The following is a 20,868-nucleotide window of genomic DNA, read 5'->3' on the forward strand; positions in this document are numbered from 1 at the left end:
GCTGGTGGTGTGACTGAACCTTACTTCTTCGAGTGGGGTGCAACTGTTACGGTGAATGGATTGTGCTATCGAACTTTGATTGATGATTTTTATGGCCAAAATTGGAAGAAATTGATCAGAACGACTTTTATTTTTAACAAGACGGCATTCTACATAAACAAACAATTGCAATGTTGCAAGAAAATTTTCTTAACCATGTTATTTCTCAAAGGGGTCATCACAATTGTCCACCGAAACCTTCTGATTCAATACCTTTAGACTTTTTCTTTGGGAGCACGTAAAAGTTAAGGGCTATATGTCAATGCTCCACAATCGAGTTAAGATCTTAAAGATATAATTCGTGAAGTTATCGAGGACATACAGTCACAAATGTGCGAATTGGTTCCGCTTTACTGAAGGTTCATAAGCTGAAGGCTTCAAACTATATAAGGCAGGCTTGATGTGAAACCACCTCTATACATAATATGACTTAGTGCTGCCACCTTCACGCCATATCTGAAACTTCCACTTCGGCGAGCGAGTTCGATTTCGATATCATCGAACCATCTAATCGTGAAATTCAAACGTAGCTTTGCCGACAGCAGTGGCTTGCGTCATGGAAGCAAAAGAGTCATTGCTTCGAGCTACCGACTGAACATGCTTTCAGGCAAGTTGTCACGGTCAGATGCGCCTACCGAAAAAACCGTAGACATTGATGTTGCCGAAGGACCTGCTATCACAATATTGTTTCGTTTTTAATTTGCCCAAAAATGTATTAAACGGTTGAGTGAATATTTCTATGGTCCTCTCCTGCAGCTTTGTGTTTCGGGCTACCGAAAAACATAGAATAGAATATAGATTTGCTGTTTAATTTGAACTTGTACTTTTTTCATTGACCCTGGCGTAATACAAATAATAAATGGATTTAAAGTCAAATTTAAATTTTTGTCTATATAATATAAAATATATAAATACCTTTCCATTTTTTTGGTTTTTTTCGTCCAAGAGTTACGAAAAGACTATAAATGTGAAAATTTCAATCAAACCAATACTGATCCTTCTGCAATATTGGTGGTAGTCTAAGCCACTCCTACTGATAACATTTTTTTCTAACACGATAATAGGTCATAGCGAAACATCTCTATTCTATCTAAACAGTCGAGACTAACAACCCGCCAATGGAGTCAGACATCAGTAAACTAACTGACGCATTTTAAACTTGATAAATGGTGTAGGTAGGGTTCCTCATTGTCAACTCATCAAGAAGAATTCTCTTGTTCACCCTTAAAATAATGAAACAATGCGAAATGAGTGCCTGAATCTTCCACGACAAGACCCAGTGAAAACGCCAGATGGTCCAATTAAGACAGTCCACCTGAAATGATTTCACTAGAAGCATTATTTCCGGGAAATTGTACACCGGGAAAATTTTCCATCTTTCGACTAAACCGTCTCAACAGCATGGAAACTCTCCCAAACTAAAGCACCCCACACATCAGTCATTTTCTAAAGGCTGATATACACGACTATGCATATAACACGCCAATTGAAAAGTCCCCGGTTTACCATAATATAACATTTTTTTGGCAAAATTCGATTTTATTGTTCAACATATTTGCTTTGAGGGCGATACAGCGATAATAGCGATCTTCCAACATTTCGATACCATTTTTGTAGTACGATTTCGGCGATTACTTTTCATTGGTGCTAAATTTCTTTCCAGTGCGCATTCTTTTGAGGTCTGAGAACAGGGGGCCAGATCTAGCAAATACGGTGGATGAAGAAGCAATTCGAACCCAATTCATACAATTTTGCCATTGTTTTCATTGATTTGTGACACGGCACATTGTCTTGATGAAACAGCGCCTTTTTATTTTCAAATGGGGCCGTTTTTTAACGATTTCATTCTTTAAACGACCCAAAATGGCTATATAAGAATCGCTGTTGATGGTCTGACCCCTTTGGAGGTAATCAATGAATATTATACCTTGCGCATCCCAGAATACTGCTGCCATAACCTTGCCAGGTGACTGATGTACTTTTCCTCGCTTTGGATTCGGTTCATCATGTGCAGTACACTCAGCTGACTGTCGATTGGACTCCGGAGTGAAATGATGGAGCTATGTTTTTGTCACATATCGACGCAAAAATTCAGGTTTATTGCACTTAAACAGCTTCAAACACTGCTCAGAACCATTCACACGTAGTTGCTTTTGATCGATTGTGAGCTTGCGCGGCAACCATTTTGCACACAACTTTCTCATGTACAGATATTCGTGAATGATATGATGTACACTCTCAGATGATATCTTCACAATGTCTGCTTTCTCGATCAACTTCACTTTACGGTCATTCAAAATTATTTTGTGAACTTTTTGATTTTTTCGTCGGTGACAGCTTCTTTTTCGCGTACACTGCATTCGCCGTCTTCCGTGCTCATTTCACCACGTTTAAACTTAGCATACAAATCAATGATGGTTGATTTTCCTGGTGCAGACCCCGGAAACCCTTCATCAAGGCAAGATTTTGCTTCAACTTTATTTTTTCCCTTCAAAAAGAAATATTTTATCAGCACACGAAATTTTTTTTTGCATCTTTTTTCAAATAACAAAAGTAGCTACACTCACAACGCAATATCTCACAAACTAATGGTCGGACTGCTGTCAAATTTTGACACGTATCGTTTGAAGGTTGGTACTAACTAATAATCATATGGATTTAATACTAGCACCGCCATCTGTGCATCAAACCGGGAACTTTTCATTTGGCCTAATAGTCCGACAAATCGGAACGATGTCATTTTTTCTACCCCTTCAACCATCCCTGGCATTCAAATCTTCGTTACATGTCAAATTCGCACAGCGGTCACGTTGTGATGTTCCATGGATGCGAAATAATGTAAAACATAAAAACATTTAACCGATTCTTCAATCTTTTTTTTTCGGTCCGTTAGGTGGGTCGCATCGCAAACTAGATGTATGTAAATTCGACAAACGTATGACAGTAATATTGTTTCGGGGTTCGGATGTTCAATACATGCTCGATATATGTGTGTCACTACGCTCGATTCTGGACTACGGCATGTCCCTCAGGCATCGAATGCGCGTACAGTTGATTCCCTAGGTTTTCCCTATGTCGGTTGCTCTGTCCATCAACGATAAAGTCCATTATTTTATATGCCGACGTCGAACTGGTGACATTCATGGGGGAATCGGCTATTCGTGCAATTCTGAGCCGAATATTCACTTGGAAGTCTATAGTAGATTCGTCTATTTTGAAGGATTCTGTAGGAAAATTTTTTTACAGTTCTAACAACCAATCAATTTTATGTCATATGAAATAATTTCACCCAATCACGTCAACATTATTTGGTCAATTGAAAAGCCCCCGGTCTAATGCACAGATGGCAGTGGTAGTAATTAATCCATATGATTTTTAGTTAGTAACAACTAAGATGCATAGAAAACCTGGTGTGTCTACTTATACCTGTAAAACTTTCAGACAAAACGGGAGATTTTTCAGATTTATACCTACTTGATTTCGAGAGATCGCGGTCTGTTTCAGATGGCGCATATATCGTTTACATTTGACATTTCTCTCAATTCTCGACTCTCGTGAACCAAGGGCGTAGATCTTTTTTTTTGGGGGGGGGGGATAATCGAAAAAAAATTTTTTTGACGACAACTTCTATTCATATCTGTAATGTTAGAAAAAGAAGTTTGATAATGAAGTTTGATCCAAATTACTCGAAATAATTTTTGTTGTTACTAATTCGGTTGTTCTTACTTTATACTGGGTGTTCTCAAATTAGAGTTACGAAGGAAAATGAGAAATTACTTGGATAATTTTGAGAAAAAAAAGTTTCATGAATATGAGCCCACAAACGATTTGCTTTCAATAAACAGGTTGTTTCTAGTGTGTCGTACAGTTTATCAAATATTTATTAATCTTCGCTACAGATTGGGTAAATAAATACCAAAGCTTATTATTAATGCATTCATTAGAGCTTACTAGCTGGATCTTTATAATAATTTGGATTTTCCTGAGGATTACTAGATATTTTTTCTCGAAATCGATAGCAGATACGACAAAACTATAATAAACCAAAATGTGTAGTACTGGACCAGAGTTTTTTTCTACATTTTTCTAAACTAACAGCCATTCACTAAAATATAGTTTTGGAGGAAGGAAGAAGGCATCCTTCCAGAAAAAATATCACTCTGTAGATTTGCATTCAAAATAAGCATATCAAATGGTGAATATTTTAAACTGGAATATCTATGACCAATTCAAATTAAATATCTTGTGAAGGAAAGGTTATACGAGGAAAAAACTTAAACTTTAACACATGTATCTCAAAACAAAATGTTTGGGGACTCATGTTATAAGACTTTTTTTCTTAAAATGATCCGGAAATCTGTCATGTTCATTTGTATCTCCAATTTAGGAACACCGTGTAATTACCCCCAGTATCCCCCTATTTCTACGCTCTTGTCGTGAACTTTGACTATAGAACAATAATATTTTATATTCTATGGTCTGTCATTATATTCCATTCATTCGATTGAAAATTTTAAATGAACTGAATTGTAATTTATTGTGAATGTTTGCAGTGTCTAAAATCAGTATTTCCTTTTTAAAAGGCACCAGGCAGATAGCGGGAATTCGAAAAATTTTAAAGAGCGCCACCTTACAGAACTCTGGTGAAGCAGACCACCAAAGCAACAGGTGGGTCTCCCAAAAAAATTGAAACAAAATCGAATCAGTAAACACACCAGGTATTCTATGCATCTTAGTAACAACCTTCAAACAATACGTGTCAAAATTTGACAGCAGTCCGACCATTAGTTTATGAGATATTGCGCGTTGTGAGTGTAGCTCCTTTTGTTATTTGAAAAAAGATGAAAAGAAAAGAATTTCGTGTGCGAATAAAATATTGCTTTTTGAAGGAAAAAATACAGTTTAAGCAAAATCTTGACTTGATAAAGAATCTCCAGGGTCTGCACCAGGAAAATCAACCATCATTGATTGGTATGCTAAGTTTAATCGTGGTGAAATGAGCATCGAATACGGCGAACGCAATGGACGCCCAAAAGAAGGTGTCAATGAAAAAATCAAAAAAGGTCACAAAATAATTTTGAATGAACCTAAAGTGATGTTGATCGAGATAGCAGACATTGTGAAGATATCATCTGAACGTGTACATCAAAATATTCAAGAATATTTGTACATGAGCAAGCTCAGTGCAAAATGGGTGCCGCGCGAGCTCACAATCGATCAAAAGCAACAACGTGTTAATGATTCTGAGCAGTGTTTGGAGCTGTTTAAGTGCAATAAACCTGAATTTTTGCGTCGATATGTGACAATGGATAAAACATGGCTCCATCATTCCACTCCGGAGTCCAATCGACAGTCAGCTGAGGGGACTGCACACGATGAACCGAATCCAAAACGAGGAAAACACAACAGTCAGCTGGCAAGGTCATGGCATCAGTATTCTGGGATGCTCAAGGTATAATATTCATTGATTACCTCCAAAAGGGATAGACATCAACAGCGATTATTATATATATATAGCGTTATTGGAACGTTGAAAGGATGAAATCGTTAAAAAACGGCCCCATTTGAAGAAAAAGAAGGTGCTGTTTCATCAAGACAATGCGCCGTGTCACAAACCAATTAAAACATTGGCAAAATTGCATGAATTGGGCTTCGAATTGCTTCTGCATTCACCGTAATCGCCAGATCTGGCCCCCAGCGACTTTTTCCTGGGTGGGTCTACAAGTATGCATTTGAAGTCAATCGACGCGTTGATCGGGTCTAGCGTTTCGTCGCGTCGAGCGTAATATGTTTCTACCTTTATTTGTCTCTGTCAGACAGAGGCGTGCGGTGAAGTTTGAAAGAACGTAAACAATTATTTTAAATTCTCACCTGAAGGCATAAAAAATATATGTTAGAGGACATTTATTGGAAGATAATTATCGAATATTTGAAGAGACAACAATTTTTTAATTATAAAAACCTTTGTATGACGATAAAAAGCAATTTTCTTCAAATTGCATTGCTTAACCCGTAGCACAACAAGAATTCAGTTCTTTTAGCAGCTGATAAAATCATCTGCGGGTACTTGATACCTATTAACAAGTTGACACAAAATAATCGAACACAACCTGTAGAGAACACTTTAACTTGAGGTTAGAATTGGAGACGAACTTCCACAATCTCGAGAGCCAGAATAGTCATTTATAATACAAGTGCAGAAGGCATTGATATTCTTCCACGAGTTCAAAATTCAAAAACGAGCCACGAAGTGGCGAGTTTTGGAATGAACGAGTGGTAGAATGAGCCTTCTGTACGAGTATTATACATTATTTTCTCTAATTCATTGCATTTTCATTGAAATTAATGAAATATTTCCATAAATATATTTTAGTGATTTTTGCATTGAAAAAAGTTTGTTGGCAGAACTGATTTCTTTAAGGCAAATTGATGAATTGACAGACGAAGCCGTGGCGGAAAGTTCGGAGTACCACCATGGAATAATAAAATATAACCATGAAAACTGTGCGTTTCTGATATATTCTCGCACGATTTTGTTCTACAAAATGTGGAAGAATGAACGGAATAACCACAGAATTAGAGAAAATAATAAAAGCAACCTCATCCGTATTTGAGTCGGCTTCATATAAGAGAAGGACTGAAATATGCAAATTTACGGATATACTCCATCCGATGAAGTCGGTTCACCGAACTCTCATACATCGTTCCTCCTGAATGTCTGCAAATCCGCACCCAATTCTATGGTTTTCAGTCGCTCGAGGAACGAAGCTGCAGGGGAGCACCATCGAAATGTTCATTTAGTCGTCTAGTGCAATTTTCGGCAAATTCGGCCGTTCTAGCAATTATAAACGGAACGTGCCTGCAATCATCGCGCTATTTTGAGAAACAATATTGTGATATCCGGTCCTACGGAACAGCAATATCTACGGTTTTTCCGGTCTGTCAGTGGCGGAGGTGAAGTTCGAAATGGGAGTAACAATTTTTTAACAATACACCTCAGATGCATATTCGAGAGGTAGCTTAAGGCAACGCTTCTCTTGCGTCCATTACGTACGCCACTGGTATCGGCATAGCTTCGAGTTTGAATTTCACGATTAGATGGTTCGATGATATCGAAATCGAATTCGCTCGTCGGAGTGGAAGTTTCAGATATGGCGTGAAGGTGGCAGCACTAAGTCACATTATGTCCAGAGTTGTTGGTTTCACATCATGGCTGCCTTATAGTATATGTTCTTAAATTTCGTTCCTGATGACTTAGAAAATATACATTTAATTTCATCACTAGGCGGTAGGCATGGTCGCCTAGGCGTTGAAATTCAGGGGCGGCATTTCAAGCTTGATCGACAAAAATAATTAAGTCGGAAACAACAGAAAGAAATACAAAAAAATTCAACATCAAAAGTGTCGCATTATTTTTTTTATTTATTTGTTTTTTTATTTGTTGCACAAAAATATACAATTATACCCATTAATATCTTAGATGTGGCGTAACCTGCCTCATAGTACTTTTAACGAGTTATTGACGCTGAAACTCATGCACTTATCAGGCTTATCAACGTTTTCATTTATGAACTTTGGCATATTCCATTCCATTTTTGGGGTGATCTCTTGGTGTTTCAGGGATAAATTGTTTGTATTTTCAATTCTAACAGCAGAACCATTTGTATCTCATCATTCTATAGAATTACTGTTTTCATTTCATACCACAGAAAATCAAAATCAGAAAGAGGCACAGGTATTGAAGTATGTGAGCCTAAAACGAGGATCTCTAGATCCCTGGGAAGAGAATCCTCTATCTTGCGCCCCAGAGAGTCTCAAAAGAAATTCGAAGGGGCGCGTATTAACATCACTACGGGCAGACAGGCAACGCTGAGATCCCTAGAATCATATAGCCAGCTACTGACATGGGAGTGCCGTAATAACATAAAGTAACTAAAGAAATAGATCTCTCGCTCAACACTTGGTGAAACATCGTTATTAATAAATAAATAAAAACACTTGACTATACGTTCACAAATTTAATAAAATATTATATTACGTTGACATGCATGTTTCGGGTTTTACCCCATTCTCAAAACTAAACAGAATAATAAACGGTACAAATTATACATCAAACAAAACAGATGTTAACACCGGAGATAAGCGGAACTCCAGCTGATCGTTCACAATTGGCAATTTTTGTTTATGTGCTGAAGATATTTCTAAACATTCTAAAAGATCTAATCGCTTACTTTTCTCTCCTTCGTGTAAAATTTTGGTTTTATTAAAATCTATAAAATGGTTACAAGAGATACAATGAGTTGAAAACCCCGTTGTGGATTTATTTTGTAAAATAGATTTTTTATGTTCTTCAACCCTAACTTTGAGAGAACGACCGGTTTGACCAACATAAAAAGCAGGACATTCGTCACAGAACAACTTATATACACCACTTTTTTCTGAATCACTTAACTTATCCCTACCATCAGAAAACATTGATCTCAAATTTTTCTTGTTTGTACACACAATATCAACTCTGTTTTTTCTTAATCTATTACAAACTATGTCGCTAATCTGTGGAATATAATTAATATATACAAATCTCTTCATTTGATCTTTAGGTTGAGGTGGATAGATACAAGTTAAAAGTTTTTCACGTTGTTTTTTCAATATTAATTTATCTATTATGTCAGGAGAGTAGCCGTTGTTCTTTGTTAATAACTTTAACATCTCAACTTCTTTTTTGAAGTTATTCTCCGATAGAGGAGTGGAAATAAGTCTGTGCACAAGGGAATGAAACGCAGACATTTTAATTCTATAAGGGTGTGAACTACTATTATGAATGAGAACATCGGAAAAAGTTGGTTTTCTGTAAATATCAAAATCAAGATGGTCATTTACGATTTTTATCTGAATATCCAGGAAGTTGAGTGATTTATCCACATTTTCCAATTCCAAAGTGAAATGAACACCGTCATAAAATGAGTTAATAAGCTTTAGAAATGATTCGAGTTCTGAATCCGAGCCAGTCCAAATACAAAATACGTCATCAACATATCGCTTCCAGTACAGTACATATACAGTCAGATTATTATTCATTATGGAAAATATTTTCTTTTCCAAATGTGTCATAAAAATTTCACTGAAAAGGGGGGATGAAGGAGAACCCATTGGTAGACCATCTAGTTGTTGATAAAATTTCCCATTGAACTTAAAATAGCTCTGTTCAAGACATATTTGTAATATTTTCATTGTTTCTTCAATTATTTCCGTACTGAGTGAAATATTGTCATGGAGTTGTTCACTGACTAAATTTTTGATTTCTGCAGTCGGTATGGATGGAAATAAATTCACTACATCGAATGAAATCAACCTGGCATTTGAGGGAATTTTGAGGATCTTTAATTCGTTTGTTAATTGAACTGTATTTTTGATAGAATAAATAGGATTATGTTGTATCATACCTGGTAACATCGAATTCAAGAATTTACAGAGCTTCAAAGATGGTGCATGAGTATATGAAACAATGGGTCTCATCGGACAATTTTCCTTATGTATTTTAGGAAGAGCATATAATAAGGGTATTCTGGGGTTCATTATGGTCAGAGGGAAACTCACTTGAGATAACAAGTTAGGGCAGCTCTTAATTGTCTTCTTCACCGCAGTTTGGAATTTTGATGTAGGGTCAAACTTCAATTCTAAGAAATTATTAGAATTCAATAAACTTTCAGTTTTTATCAAATAATCATTTCTGTTCAAAAGTGTGACTGTATTGCCTTTGTCAGCTTTTGTTATGATCAGGTCATTTTCTGAGGCTTTCTTTTTGATTTGTTTTAAAACCAATGACTCATTTTTATTATCTTCTACGGTAGCTTTTGATATTATTCTCGCACATAATGATTTTTCGAGATCTCGATTTTCAGGAGGTTCAATTTTATTTAAAGCCAATTCAACATTTACTGCAAATTGTTTGAGGTCGTTTTTACTGAACACATTCGGACAATGTTTCAAACCTTTTTCCAGCAATTTAATTTCAGTTTCTTCGAAATGTACGTCTGTAAAATTTTTCACTTTTTCGTAAAAGATTTTGTTAGTTTCACTCACGTAATTCAACGAGTTAGGTTCGAATTTGTCCACATTATTCACAAGAGCTTCAAGTTTTTTAAGTTGATTTTCATATTGTTTATGTCCCAAAATCCTTACTTCCTCTCTGATGGTAAAATCCAAATGGTCGAACAAAATAAATCCACAACGGGGTTTTCAACTCATTGTATCTCTTGTAACCATTTTATAGATTTTAATAAAACCAAAATTTTACACGAAGGAGAGAAAAGTAAGCGATTAGATCTTTTAGAATGTTTAGAAATATCTTCAGCACATAAACAAAAATTGCCAATTGTGAACGATCAGCTGGAGTTCCGCTTATCTCCGGTGTTAACATCTGTTTTGTTTGATGTATAATTTGTACCGTTTATTATTCTGTTTAGTTTTGAGAATGGGGTAAAACCCGAAACATGCATGTCAACGTAATATAATATTTTATTAAATTTGTGAATGTATAGTCAAGTGTTTTTATTTATTTATTAATAACGATGTTTCACCAAGTGTTGAGCGAGAGATCTATTTCTTTAATCAAGAATGCAAACATTTCACGACTCGCAATATATTACAGAAAGGTACTCTTAAAGATCAAGAGATGTAACAACCACCTATGGTTCAATAAACAGTGTTTATTGAATAATATCAAACCGAAATATATGAAGATCAGTTGTAAAAACAATTCACCCCAGGCAAAACTTGCCTTAAAATCCGCAATTAGAACTTGGATCAAGCTGGAGATGAAAAAGTGGTATAAGATAAGAGACAACAACAAACTACACCTGAAAGTGATACACAGTGAATTAACTTACCGCATTAGCCCTGCTGAGTTCGACCATTTGGATTTTACCATCAGAGAGGAAGTAAGGATTTTGGGACATAAACAATATGAAAATCAACTTAAAAAACTTGAAGCTCTTGTGAATAATGTGGACAAATTCGAACCTAACTCGTTGAATTACGTGAGTGAAACTAACAAAATCTTTTACGAAAAAGTGAAAAATTTTACAGACGTACATTTCGAAGAAACTGAAATTAAATTGCTGGAAAAAGGTTTGAAACATTGTCCGAATGTGTTCAGTAAAAACGACCTCAAACAATTTGCAGTAAATGTTGAATTGGCTTTAAATAAAATTGAACCTCCTGAAAATCGAGATCTCGAAAAATCATTATGTGCGAGAATAATATCAAAAGCTACCGTAGAAGATAATAAAAATGAGTCATTGGTTTTAAAACAAATCAAAAAGAAAGCCTCAGAAAATGACCTGATCATAACAAAAGCTGACAAAGGCAATACAGTCACACTTTTGAACAGAAATGATTATTTGATAAAAACTGAAAGTTTATTGAATTCTAATAATTTCTTAGAATTGAAGTTTGACCCTACATCAAAATTCCAAACTGCGGTGAAGAAGACAATTAAGAGCTGCCCTAACTTGTTATCTCAAGTGAGTTTCCCTCTGACCATAATGAACCCCAGAATACCCTTATTATATGCTCTTCCTAAAATACATAAGGAAAATTGTCCGATGAGACCCATTGTTTCATATACTCATGCACCATCTTTGAAGCTCTGTAAATTCTTGAATTCGATGTTACCAGGTATGATACAACATAATCCTATTTATTCTATCAAAAATACAGTTCAATTAACAAACGAATTAAAGATCCTCAAAATTCCCTCAAATGCCAGGTTGATTTCATTCGATGTAGTGAATTTATTTCCATCCATACCGACTGCAGAAATCAAAAATTTAGTCAGTGAACAACTCCATGACAATATTTCACTCAGTACGGAAATAATTGAAGAAACAATGAAAATATTACAAATATGTCTTGAACAGAGCTATTTTAAGTTCAATGGGAAATTTTATCAACAACTAGATGGTCTACCAATGGGTTCTCCTTCATCCCCCCTTTTCAGTGAAATTTTTATGACACATTTGGAAAAGAAAATATTTTCCATAATGAATAATAATCTGACTGTATATGTACTGTACTGGAAGCGATATGTTGATGACGTATTTTGTATTTGGACTGGCTCGGATTCAGAACTCGAATCATTTCTAAAGCTTATTAACTCATTTTATGACGGTGTTCATTTCACTTTGGAATTGGAAAATGTGGATAAATCACTCAACTTCCTGGATATTCAGATAAAAATCGTAAATGACCATCTTGATTTTGATATTTACAGAAAACCAACTTTTTCCGATGTTCTCATTCATAATAGTAGTTCACACCCTTATAGAATTAAAATGTCTGCGTTTCATTCCCTTGTGCACAGACTTATTTCCACTCCTCTATCGGAGAATAACTTCAAAAAAGAAGTTGAGATGTTAAAGTTATTAACAAAGAACAACGGCTACTCTCCTGACATAATAGATAAATTAATATTGAAAAAACAACGTGAAAAACTTTTAACTTGTATCTATCCACCTCAACCTAAAGATCAAATGAAGAGATTTGTATATATTAATTATATTCCACAGATTAGCGACATAGTTTGTAATAGATTAAGAAAAAACAGAGTTGATATTGTGTGTACAAACAAGAAAAATTTGAGATCAATGTTTTCTGATGGTAGGGATAAGTTAAGTGATTCAGAAAAAAGTGGTGTATATAAGTTGTTCTGTGACGAATGTCCTGCTTTTTATGTTGGTCAAACCGGTCGTTCTCTCAAAGTTAGGGTTGAAGAACATAAAAAATCTATTTTACAAAATAAATCCACAACGGGGTTTTCAACTCATTGTATCTCTTGTAACCATTTTATAGATTTTAATAAAACCAAAATTTTACACGAAGGAGAGAAAAGTAAGCGATTAGATCTTTTAGAATGTTTAGAAATATCTTCAGCACATAAACAAAAATTGCCAATTGTGAACGATCAGCTGGAGTTCCGCTTATCTCCGGTGTTAACATCTGTTTTGTTTGATGTATAATTTGTACCGTTTATTATTCTGTTTAGTTTTGAGAATGGGGTAAAACCCGAAACATGCATGTCAACGTAATATAATATTTTATTAAATTTGTGAACGTATAGTCAAGTGTTTTTATTTATTTATTAATAAAGTAACTGGCCAGATGGAATAAAAAACTCTACTATCGAACCGGGCCTTGTGGTATTGAAGGAAAAGAAAAAGCCGATGAACTTGCAAAAAGGGCATCGAGGTTAACACCTGTTGGTCCTGAGACCTTCTGTAGGCTCTGAAAATACCAATAAATGACAGCGGTCCAACAATGGGAGTGAAACAATAAAAAACCCTCTGGAGAAACTCTCCGGATTTTCTCAGGCAAAAAAAGTTGTGGTGTTTTCACCGACTTATACCAGGAAGCTCCTGCTGCTACCACGAGTTGACTTTCGGGTGATGGTGGTACTGCTAACAAAATACTCTCGGTGCGAATACCTTTTGTACCGCATGGGTAAGTTAGCAGATGGGATCTGCAGGCTCTGTGGAAAGGAGGTAGAAACATCCGAGCACATAGTGTGCAAATGTCCGAGGCTGACTGGCCTAAGAACCACTCACAGGGGAAAGTCAGTTCTGGATACTCAAGAAGTAATAGGCTCCTAAAGATATCGTCAGTTTCATTGAGCTCCATAATTTTTTATTTTTCAACCTTTTTTTCGGCACTAAGTAATACGTACGATGAAAGTAAGGTAGAATATATGGCATTTATAAACTAATTTGTAGAATTACCAAAGTGTTCATCAATATTTTTTTAATAATGGCGAAAAAGGAATCATTAGAATCAGGGAATATTTTTCAGGAGATTTGTTTCTTTAGGAACATTTAGGATATTTTAAAGAAGTTATAGTCGCCATCACTCGAAAATATGAGAGAAGAGGGATATGAAAATGCGAGTAATGTGAAGGACAAAGGTTTAGTTTTTTCTGAAAAACTCTTAAATGAATTGAATTTTTTGTACAGGTTGGAATTGTCAGTTTTTGTTGATGAATGTCATTATCGAAATTTCTTCATATCTCAGCAGAAGATACCGATTACTCAATATTCATTTTACTTCTGCAAATTGGGTATCTACCAAGGGCGTCAGTTTGGCCAGTCACGACTCTGATCAGTTAGTCGAACCTCATCGTCTAAAATTCTAAAATGACAGACGAAATGCATCCTATTCGTGAAACGTTCGCTCAAAAATAAAGCAATCATACACGATACGAAGAAACGACCCACCTTTATTTTATCGGATTTGACGTACGAGAGATCCGGGCGGTTACACGGAAGCGCCCATTTTAGGGGATGACAACGACTGTTTACAACCCGACGCCGCCATCTGGTAAATCTTTTTATCGATACGTGCGAAGCAATACGCGCTGCAAAAAGGCCAGGTATAAACATCTGCAATTTCTCGCGGTTACGGAAAGATGTACCTCATATCCAGACTCCAGACGCCCACGGCCATAAGGGATTACGGGCGTCCCGGTACGACAGTATAAATCCGAAACGTCGCTTTTACAGCTTCTTGGTCGGCGTTGTTCGGGCGACGTACAAGTGAACACGATTTTGAAAAAAATCCCTATACATTTTTAGTTCGGTTCGAGGGGTCATAACGGTTTTATAACGCTAACAGACCCGGATTAGAGCACTAAAAGTCTGAAAAATAGTTTTGCGGGAGGGGTTTATAGGTTAGAGTTTCACGAGGTTGACATTGGGCGTTAAAGTTTTTATGGAGGCAGGTTGATACGTCCTGTGATTTATATATAGTTATCTTGTGAATTATCGTGATTCGAATGCCAGGCAAAATTTCTTTCTTACTGTATAACGTTTGAATCGAATGGTACACAGATGGTTCTAAAGCCAAAACAGTGACTGATGCTGGAGTATTCGGGGCTCACTCTCTCTCCACTCTCCAAGTGTCTTCCAGGCAGAGATACTTGCAATCCGAATAATGTGTGGAAATGAACCCAGCTGTAAACTATCAGGAATGTGATATAATGATACATTCTGCCAGTCAGGCTGCAATCAAAGCATTGTCCTCACATATCATCGATTCTAAAATGGTATTCTAGTGTCGAATCAATGAAATACTCGAGAATAACAATGTCTGTTTGGGCTGGGTTCCCTGTCACTTCGGAGTTAAAGAAAATGAAGACTCCAACACACTTTACAGAAGAGAAACACAAACTCTTTTCATTGGCCCAGAACCTTTTTGAGGTATAGGAAAATGTACCTAAAAAAAGAGTTTCAGGAGAAGAAGAAAATTGAAACAGAGAAACACTCTGACTGAATCTTCCTGGGTTGGATCATTCCAAAAAGTTTCTTCGATACTTCACCATCTAAGAAGTATCTGGATCTTAGCAAAAATATGCAACACCTTCCCACTGCTTCAGGAAGCACATTAGGGGTTGTCCATTAATCACGTGATCTTTTTTTAGCATTTTTTAAACCCCCCTCCCCCATTGGTGATACGTAGTGAGGTTTAAGACCACCCCCCTCCCCCTTCTCAACATCACGTGTATTTTTAGTACCTACAACGAATCTTAAAATTTTCTGAATATTAACTCAATTTAAATATAGGTATAAACTATAATCTTTCTTCTGAAATTAAGAACCATAATAAAAATGTCTACACCAGGTTGCAAGTTTTTTTTGATTGCCATAACAATAATAATAAACGAAAAGTGTAATCATGGGAAAAACATGTATTGTACTAGTACATGAATATATTTAATGTAGTCAAGGTCACTACACGCCGCGCCGTGCCGCTTAATATTTGTTTAAAAATCGCGCGTTTGACGAAAAAATAAATACACGTGATATCTTACTACACCCCCCCTCCCCCTTGTGATATTTTCGTGATTTTTATCAAACCCCTCCCCCCCCTTTCAAGCCTCACGTGATTAATGGACAACCCCTTATGAGAATGAGTCTAGCAGAAAACTCCTAATAACCTGGTGACAGAATACCTCTCCTTCGCTAGCCAACGTAGGAACTGCTTTAAGCAAGAGACTTATAGAAGTGAGGAAACAACCTCATTGAAGCCATCCCAAATACTGGAATTCTTAGAACTCTGGAAGTGGAGGACAAACTATAGACTAGGATGACCAATGGCGAGAACTGCTCTGATGAAGGGCAGAATAAACCAAAAGGTCTTGATCCAAAGAGACTCCCCAATATCTATATCTAAAACAGAAAGTTACGTTCGTTCTTCATCTGCTGCATTTTATTCAGTTGGAAAATCTACAGGATCAGACGAAAAAAAAGCCATATTCGAAGAATACGCTGTGTGAGTTGTGGTAACGTTGAGTTGGTAATTGGTATGCGATGAATCTCAAATTGATTATCGATTGCGTAAAGGAAATCAATTTAGAAACTCATACAATGAAGCCCTAGCCACAGCTAAAGGTATTTTGCATAAACAGACGTCCACTGTATACGATTAATAATAATAATATTTGATTTTCAAGTCTGAGCATACTCATAACAAAGTGATCGATACCACTTGAAGTATCTTATCCCAGAGTATTTATATCTCTTGTCGAAGTGTCGTTAGATTCTCTGAAGGATGAAGTAATTTTTTTTTTCATAATAACCCAGAGGTTTCATTCAATATGCAAAATATCGATTGATCTAGGGGTCTTCAGAATGAGCTAACGAATTGATATTAATTAATCAGTATGCAGGGCGTTATACAAAAATTCTGCTGTAGCTTGTACTCGAGAAAATATTATCCAATATTTCGGAACTGATAAACTTCCTAACCACAGATTATCGTGTATTGATGATAAACTGTTTTCTTTATGAGAAAAAATACTGTGCAAGCAAAGCAATGACATGATAAGTGTTATTCAGATTGTAATCCATCGATGGTCATCAATCATAACTTGGCGAACCATTTCCGTCGACTCGCCGCATTTCGACCACGACCGTTTTTGCTTGACGTTGTCGTAATTTATAACCAGTCACCAACTGCTTCAAAAATGGATCGATTTTGTTGAGATTAAAAGCGATTCGCAAATGGTAATTTGGTCCATGATGGTACTCGTGTGGTACCCATTCATCAAGCTTCTTCTTGAGACCGACCTTTGCAAATGGTTCCAAACGGATTTTTGAGCACTTTTTAGCTATTGGGCAATCGAAACACTGCTTACATGATTATCGGACTCGACAATGTCCATGATTTTATCGACATTTTCTACAATTAGCTAGCCTTCCATTGCTTGGTGCATTTTTGACATTGAAATTACCGGAACGGAATCGACGAAACCGAAATTGCTCGTGATTGGCTCAGGATCATAGACACTATTTACATTTTCAGCCGTTTAGCTTGCATTTTGGCCCTTATTAAAGAAAAAATGTGAAATTCAGCGTATTTTCTCTTCGCTAGTGTACATTTTCGACTCGCGCTCAAATTAAACTCAGTCAACTAATCACAAAACTGTCAGAAATGTTTTTGTAGTACGAAATCTCATATTTGTGACTCTCACGAATTTTTTTATGAATAGGCATAAAAATATCACTTCTTTCCAGAAAATCACCCTTATAGAGTCATAAATTCTCGACCTAGAATAACCGAATATCAAAATCAACCGATTCGACATCAGCGCTCATCTCAATTTTTTTTTATTTGGACCCGACGTTTGAATACCGCTGTTTTTTACCTGAAGTCCATTGTCTAATTCAGCCTGTCGATCCCCGGATCCGATTCCCGATCACGAGAACCGAATAAATTTCGCGGCGGGATCAGAAGTTGAGCGAATGCATTCAGCCAAAAGGGCACAGACAAGCTTTTTCAGCTACTCCTCGTGTCATTTACGACCCCTGAAGGAGTTCGCGGTGGTTGGGCGCATATGGAAATATATCAAAACCAAATCCATGAGATCACGACCAGCCGTTGTAACGGCGAAGGGAAAAAGCGGGGTCTGCAGCGCCCTCTGTTTCCAGTTAAATCGGCATAAATCCCGATGGAAAAAATACGCGGTCGGTTTCTCGCAAATTCCACGGAAATCATTTATTCATGTGTGTAGCGTTCTGATGCGAGGCGCACTGAGGAAATTCTCGTGATACAAACGGAGAATGGGAAGGCATAGATAAATTGGGAGAATGAAGTTGCATCGATGTTTTGTGGTCGGCGAGTGAACTATGGTTTTCGATCGTGGTGCTGCAACGTTTTCTGTGGTGGGTTCATAGGTTATGTCACAAGCACAGAATACATAGAGGTTTTATTCTGTCAAATTAACACTATAGTCCGGAAACCAGGAGCAAATTTGGTTGATTATTTCCTCTCGAGAGATACTTAGTGAGATGATTCAGATAATAGTAATAAAAAGCCTCGTGAACGTCAGCTACGACTCAGTTGGGGGGGAGAGCGGCGGCAGCCCCCCAAACACGAAGAAAAAAATTACATTCATTAATTTCCTCCCTACTGAAAATTTGTCAAATTGTAGCTAACCCAATATCTAGACGAAAAAATACAATCAGCTGGCTATAGCATGGTGGATTATACGTCAGCTGGTGCCTCAAAGATGAAAAAAAAAATATATATTTTCAATGACAGCTCTGACAGCGACTCTGATACTGAATCAGAGAGTGGAAGTAACTAAATATTATTGTGCAACATGTGGAGAAAGTCCTTTTCTCGCGAGTGTGGCACTCTCTGATTCATTATCAGAGTCCCTGTCAGAGCTGTCATTGAAAATATTTTTTTTTTCATGTTTGAGGCACCAGCTGACGTATAATCCACCATGCTATAGCCAGCTGATTGTATTTTTTCGTCTAGATATTGAGTTAGCTACAATTTGACGAATTTTCAGTTGGGAGGAAATGACTGAATTAATTTTTTTTTCTTCGTGTTTGGGGGGCTACCACCGCTCTCCCCTCCAGCAGAGCCGCAGATGACGTTCACGAGGCTTTTTATTACTATTACCTGATGCATTCCACTAATTACCGTTTGAGAGGAACTTGGTCATGTATATCTGTTACTGGCTCCCGGACTACTAGATTTTAAAACGATTATGGCCAGTTGATTATGTGTTAGGATTTGGTTTTTTGAGAGAATTTGAAATTGAAATATGGATTCAGATTCAAATCATGAATTATCATTTGAACATGACTTAGACTTTAATGAAATTATCGATTTCGGGTCTCCAAGAAAAATGTACGAAAAGAAACAACACTTCAACCAGATCAACAACTACACTTTGCAACGATTTTGCACGCTGCAGTTCATGTTAGGCTACTGGAATTTTCAAGAACTCGGTAATTTGTCGATTCATCGTGTGTGATTGGTCACCAATGAAGCGCCAACGGATGCGCGTATCTGGAGAAAGAAACAGGGAGAATTTTCTGAAAGATTTTCAATAATTATCGAGACTTCAGGAAAGTTAAGTACCTTGTTTTAGACTTCAGTCATTACTAGTTTAATTTGAGATTTAGAATTTAATTTATCGGCGATAATTGTGTTGGGATTCTCGGTGTTGACATGAATATTTGCATTCAACAAGTAATAATCTCACCAAGACGAATTAATTAATTTTGAAACAGTAGTTTTTTTACTTGTGGAAACATATTTCAGGTTTGGTAACATTTTTTTTTGTCAAATGATTTCAGAAAAACTCCTTCTCAGGTTTATTTTATGATAAATGTAATCATTTCTTTGAAAGTTCTTGGTTCGAAATCTGAGCAGGAGTTGTAAATTCAGGTTAACATATTTTAATATCGTTGTTCATTTTCCCAAAGCACCTCCTTTGAGGTTGGTACAACAAAAACCTCTCTTGGGAATGAAAAATATCAAGAAGTACAACCTCCCTTGGGATTAAACAATAGAAATCTCCATTGGGATTGAAATATCGTTGAGAAGAACTTCCTTGAGATATAGAAGTTGGAATAGTACGTAGGTACGTTAAACCACTTTAGTTCCTGAAACTGCGTAATACCTGGCGTTATTACATCAACTTCGCTGAACGGGAATTGGAATACTATAGCTTCCTGCTAAGATCTGGTGTTTAGAAGGCAGAAAATAATCTACAGATTTCATCCTAATAGCACAGTAATTCATTGAAAACTGATTCAAGTTGAGTTTTTATTTCAATATTATTTATTTAGAGTGAAAAGGATCGATCTTTGTATATTTCAATTTCATTAAATTTGTGAAAACCTGGGTAGGAATTTTGTTGCCAAAGAAGCCGAGTCACCCATAGAAATCAGTATTAAGAGTCTCATAGGTAATTATAACTTTACGAGCTTTGCACAAACAAGAGAAAATGGTATGGTTCAGGTGGTGCCATCTGGGCGCCTGTGCCTGAGGCTACTTATTGAGTAATTTGTTATATCGAGAAGGGGAAAGATTGAACCTTACAATCATAAATTCATTATTTTATGAATGAATAAAATTTCCCAAAAAAAAGTGCGAAATTACATTGCATTGACTCTACTCGACTTGCTCCATTAATCTGATCGAAAAATAATAGGCATTCTTCGTGTTCGCATCAAAATTGAAATTCCTTTCTATATTTCCCCTATCCTCTATCCATTCAACCCTTTAATACATCAAAATAAAACCCAACACATGACACCGACACTCCCAACATTCAGCCAACTAAAATCATCAAACCATGATGCGCCCAAACTCAAATACAAAACGCGACTGGAAAGAATTCGAGCGAAGAACATCCCTTCAAAACTGACACGACTCGAATTCGAACCGACGTCAAAAATCAAATTTGCGTTTTTCCCAATTGAAGTGATGCCCCGTCGACGGTGACGTGAAAAAGCTCAAATTCCAACGCATTGTTTC

General features: G+C 36.5%; 2 protein-coding genes across 13 annotated transcripts in view; both read right to left on the bottom strand.

Annotated features, from left to right (window-relative positions):
- LOC123680809 (disintegrin and metalloproteinase domain-containing protein 11) overlaps positions 1 to 20,868 on the bottom strand; it is a 656,359-nt gene that overhangs the window by 619,919 nt on the left and 15,572 nt on the right. The gene's annotated exons all lie outside the window — the stretch shown is intronic.
- On the bottom strand, positions 8,043 to 10,899 carry LOC123680811. Its single transcript, XM_045618927.1, has 2 exons — positions 10,773 to 10,899; positions 8,043 to 9,160 (listed from the first exon to the last, which is right to left on the bottom strand). The coding sequence occupies exon 2, from the start codon at positions 9,148 to 9,150 to the stop codon at positions 8,143 to 8,145; it is 1,008 nt and encodes a 335-aa protein (XP_045474883.1). The 5' UTR covers positions 9,151 to 9,160; positions 10,773 to 10,899; the 3' UTR covers positions 8,043 to 8,142.

Source organism: Harmonia axyridis, chromosome 5 (genome assembly GCF_914767665.1).
Source record: "Harmonia axyridis chromosome 5, icHarAxyr1.1, whole genome shotgun sequence".
Classification (NCBI taxonomy): Eukaryota; Metazoa; Arthropoda; class Insecta; order Coleoptera; family Coccinellidae; genus Harmonia; species Harmonia axyridis.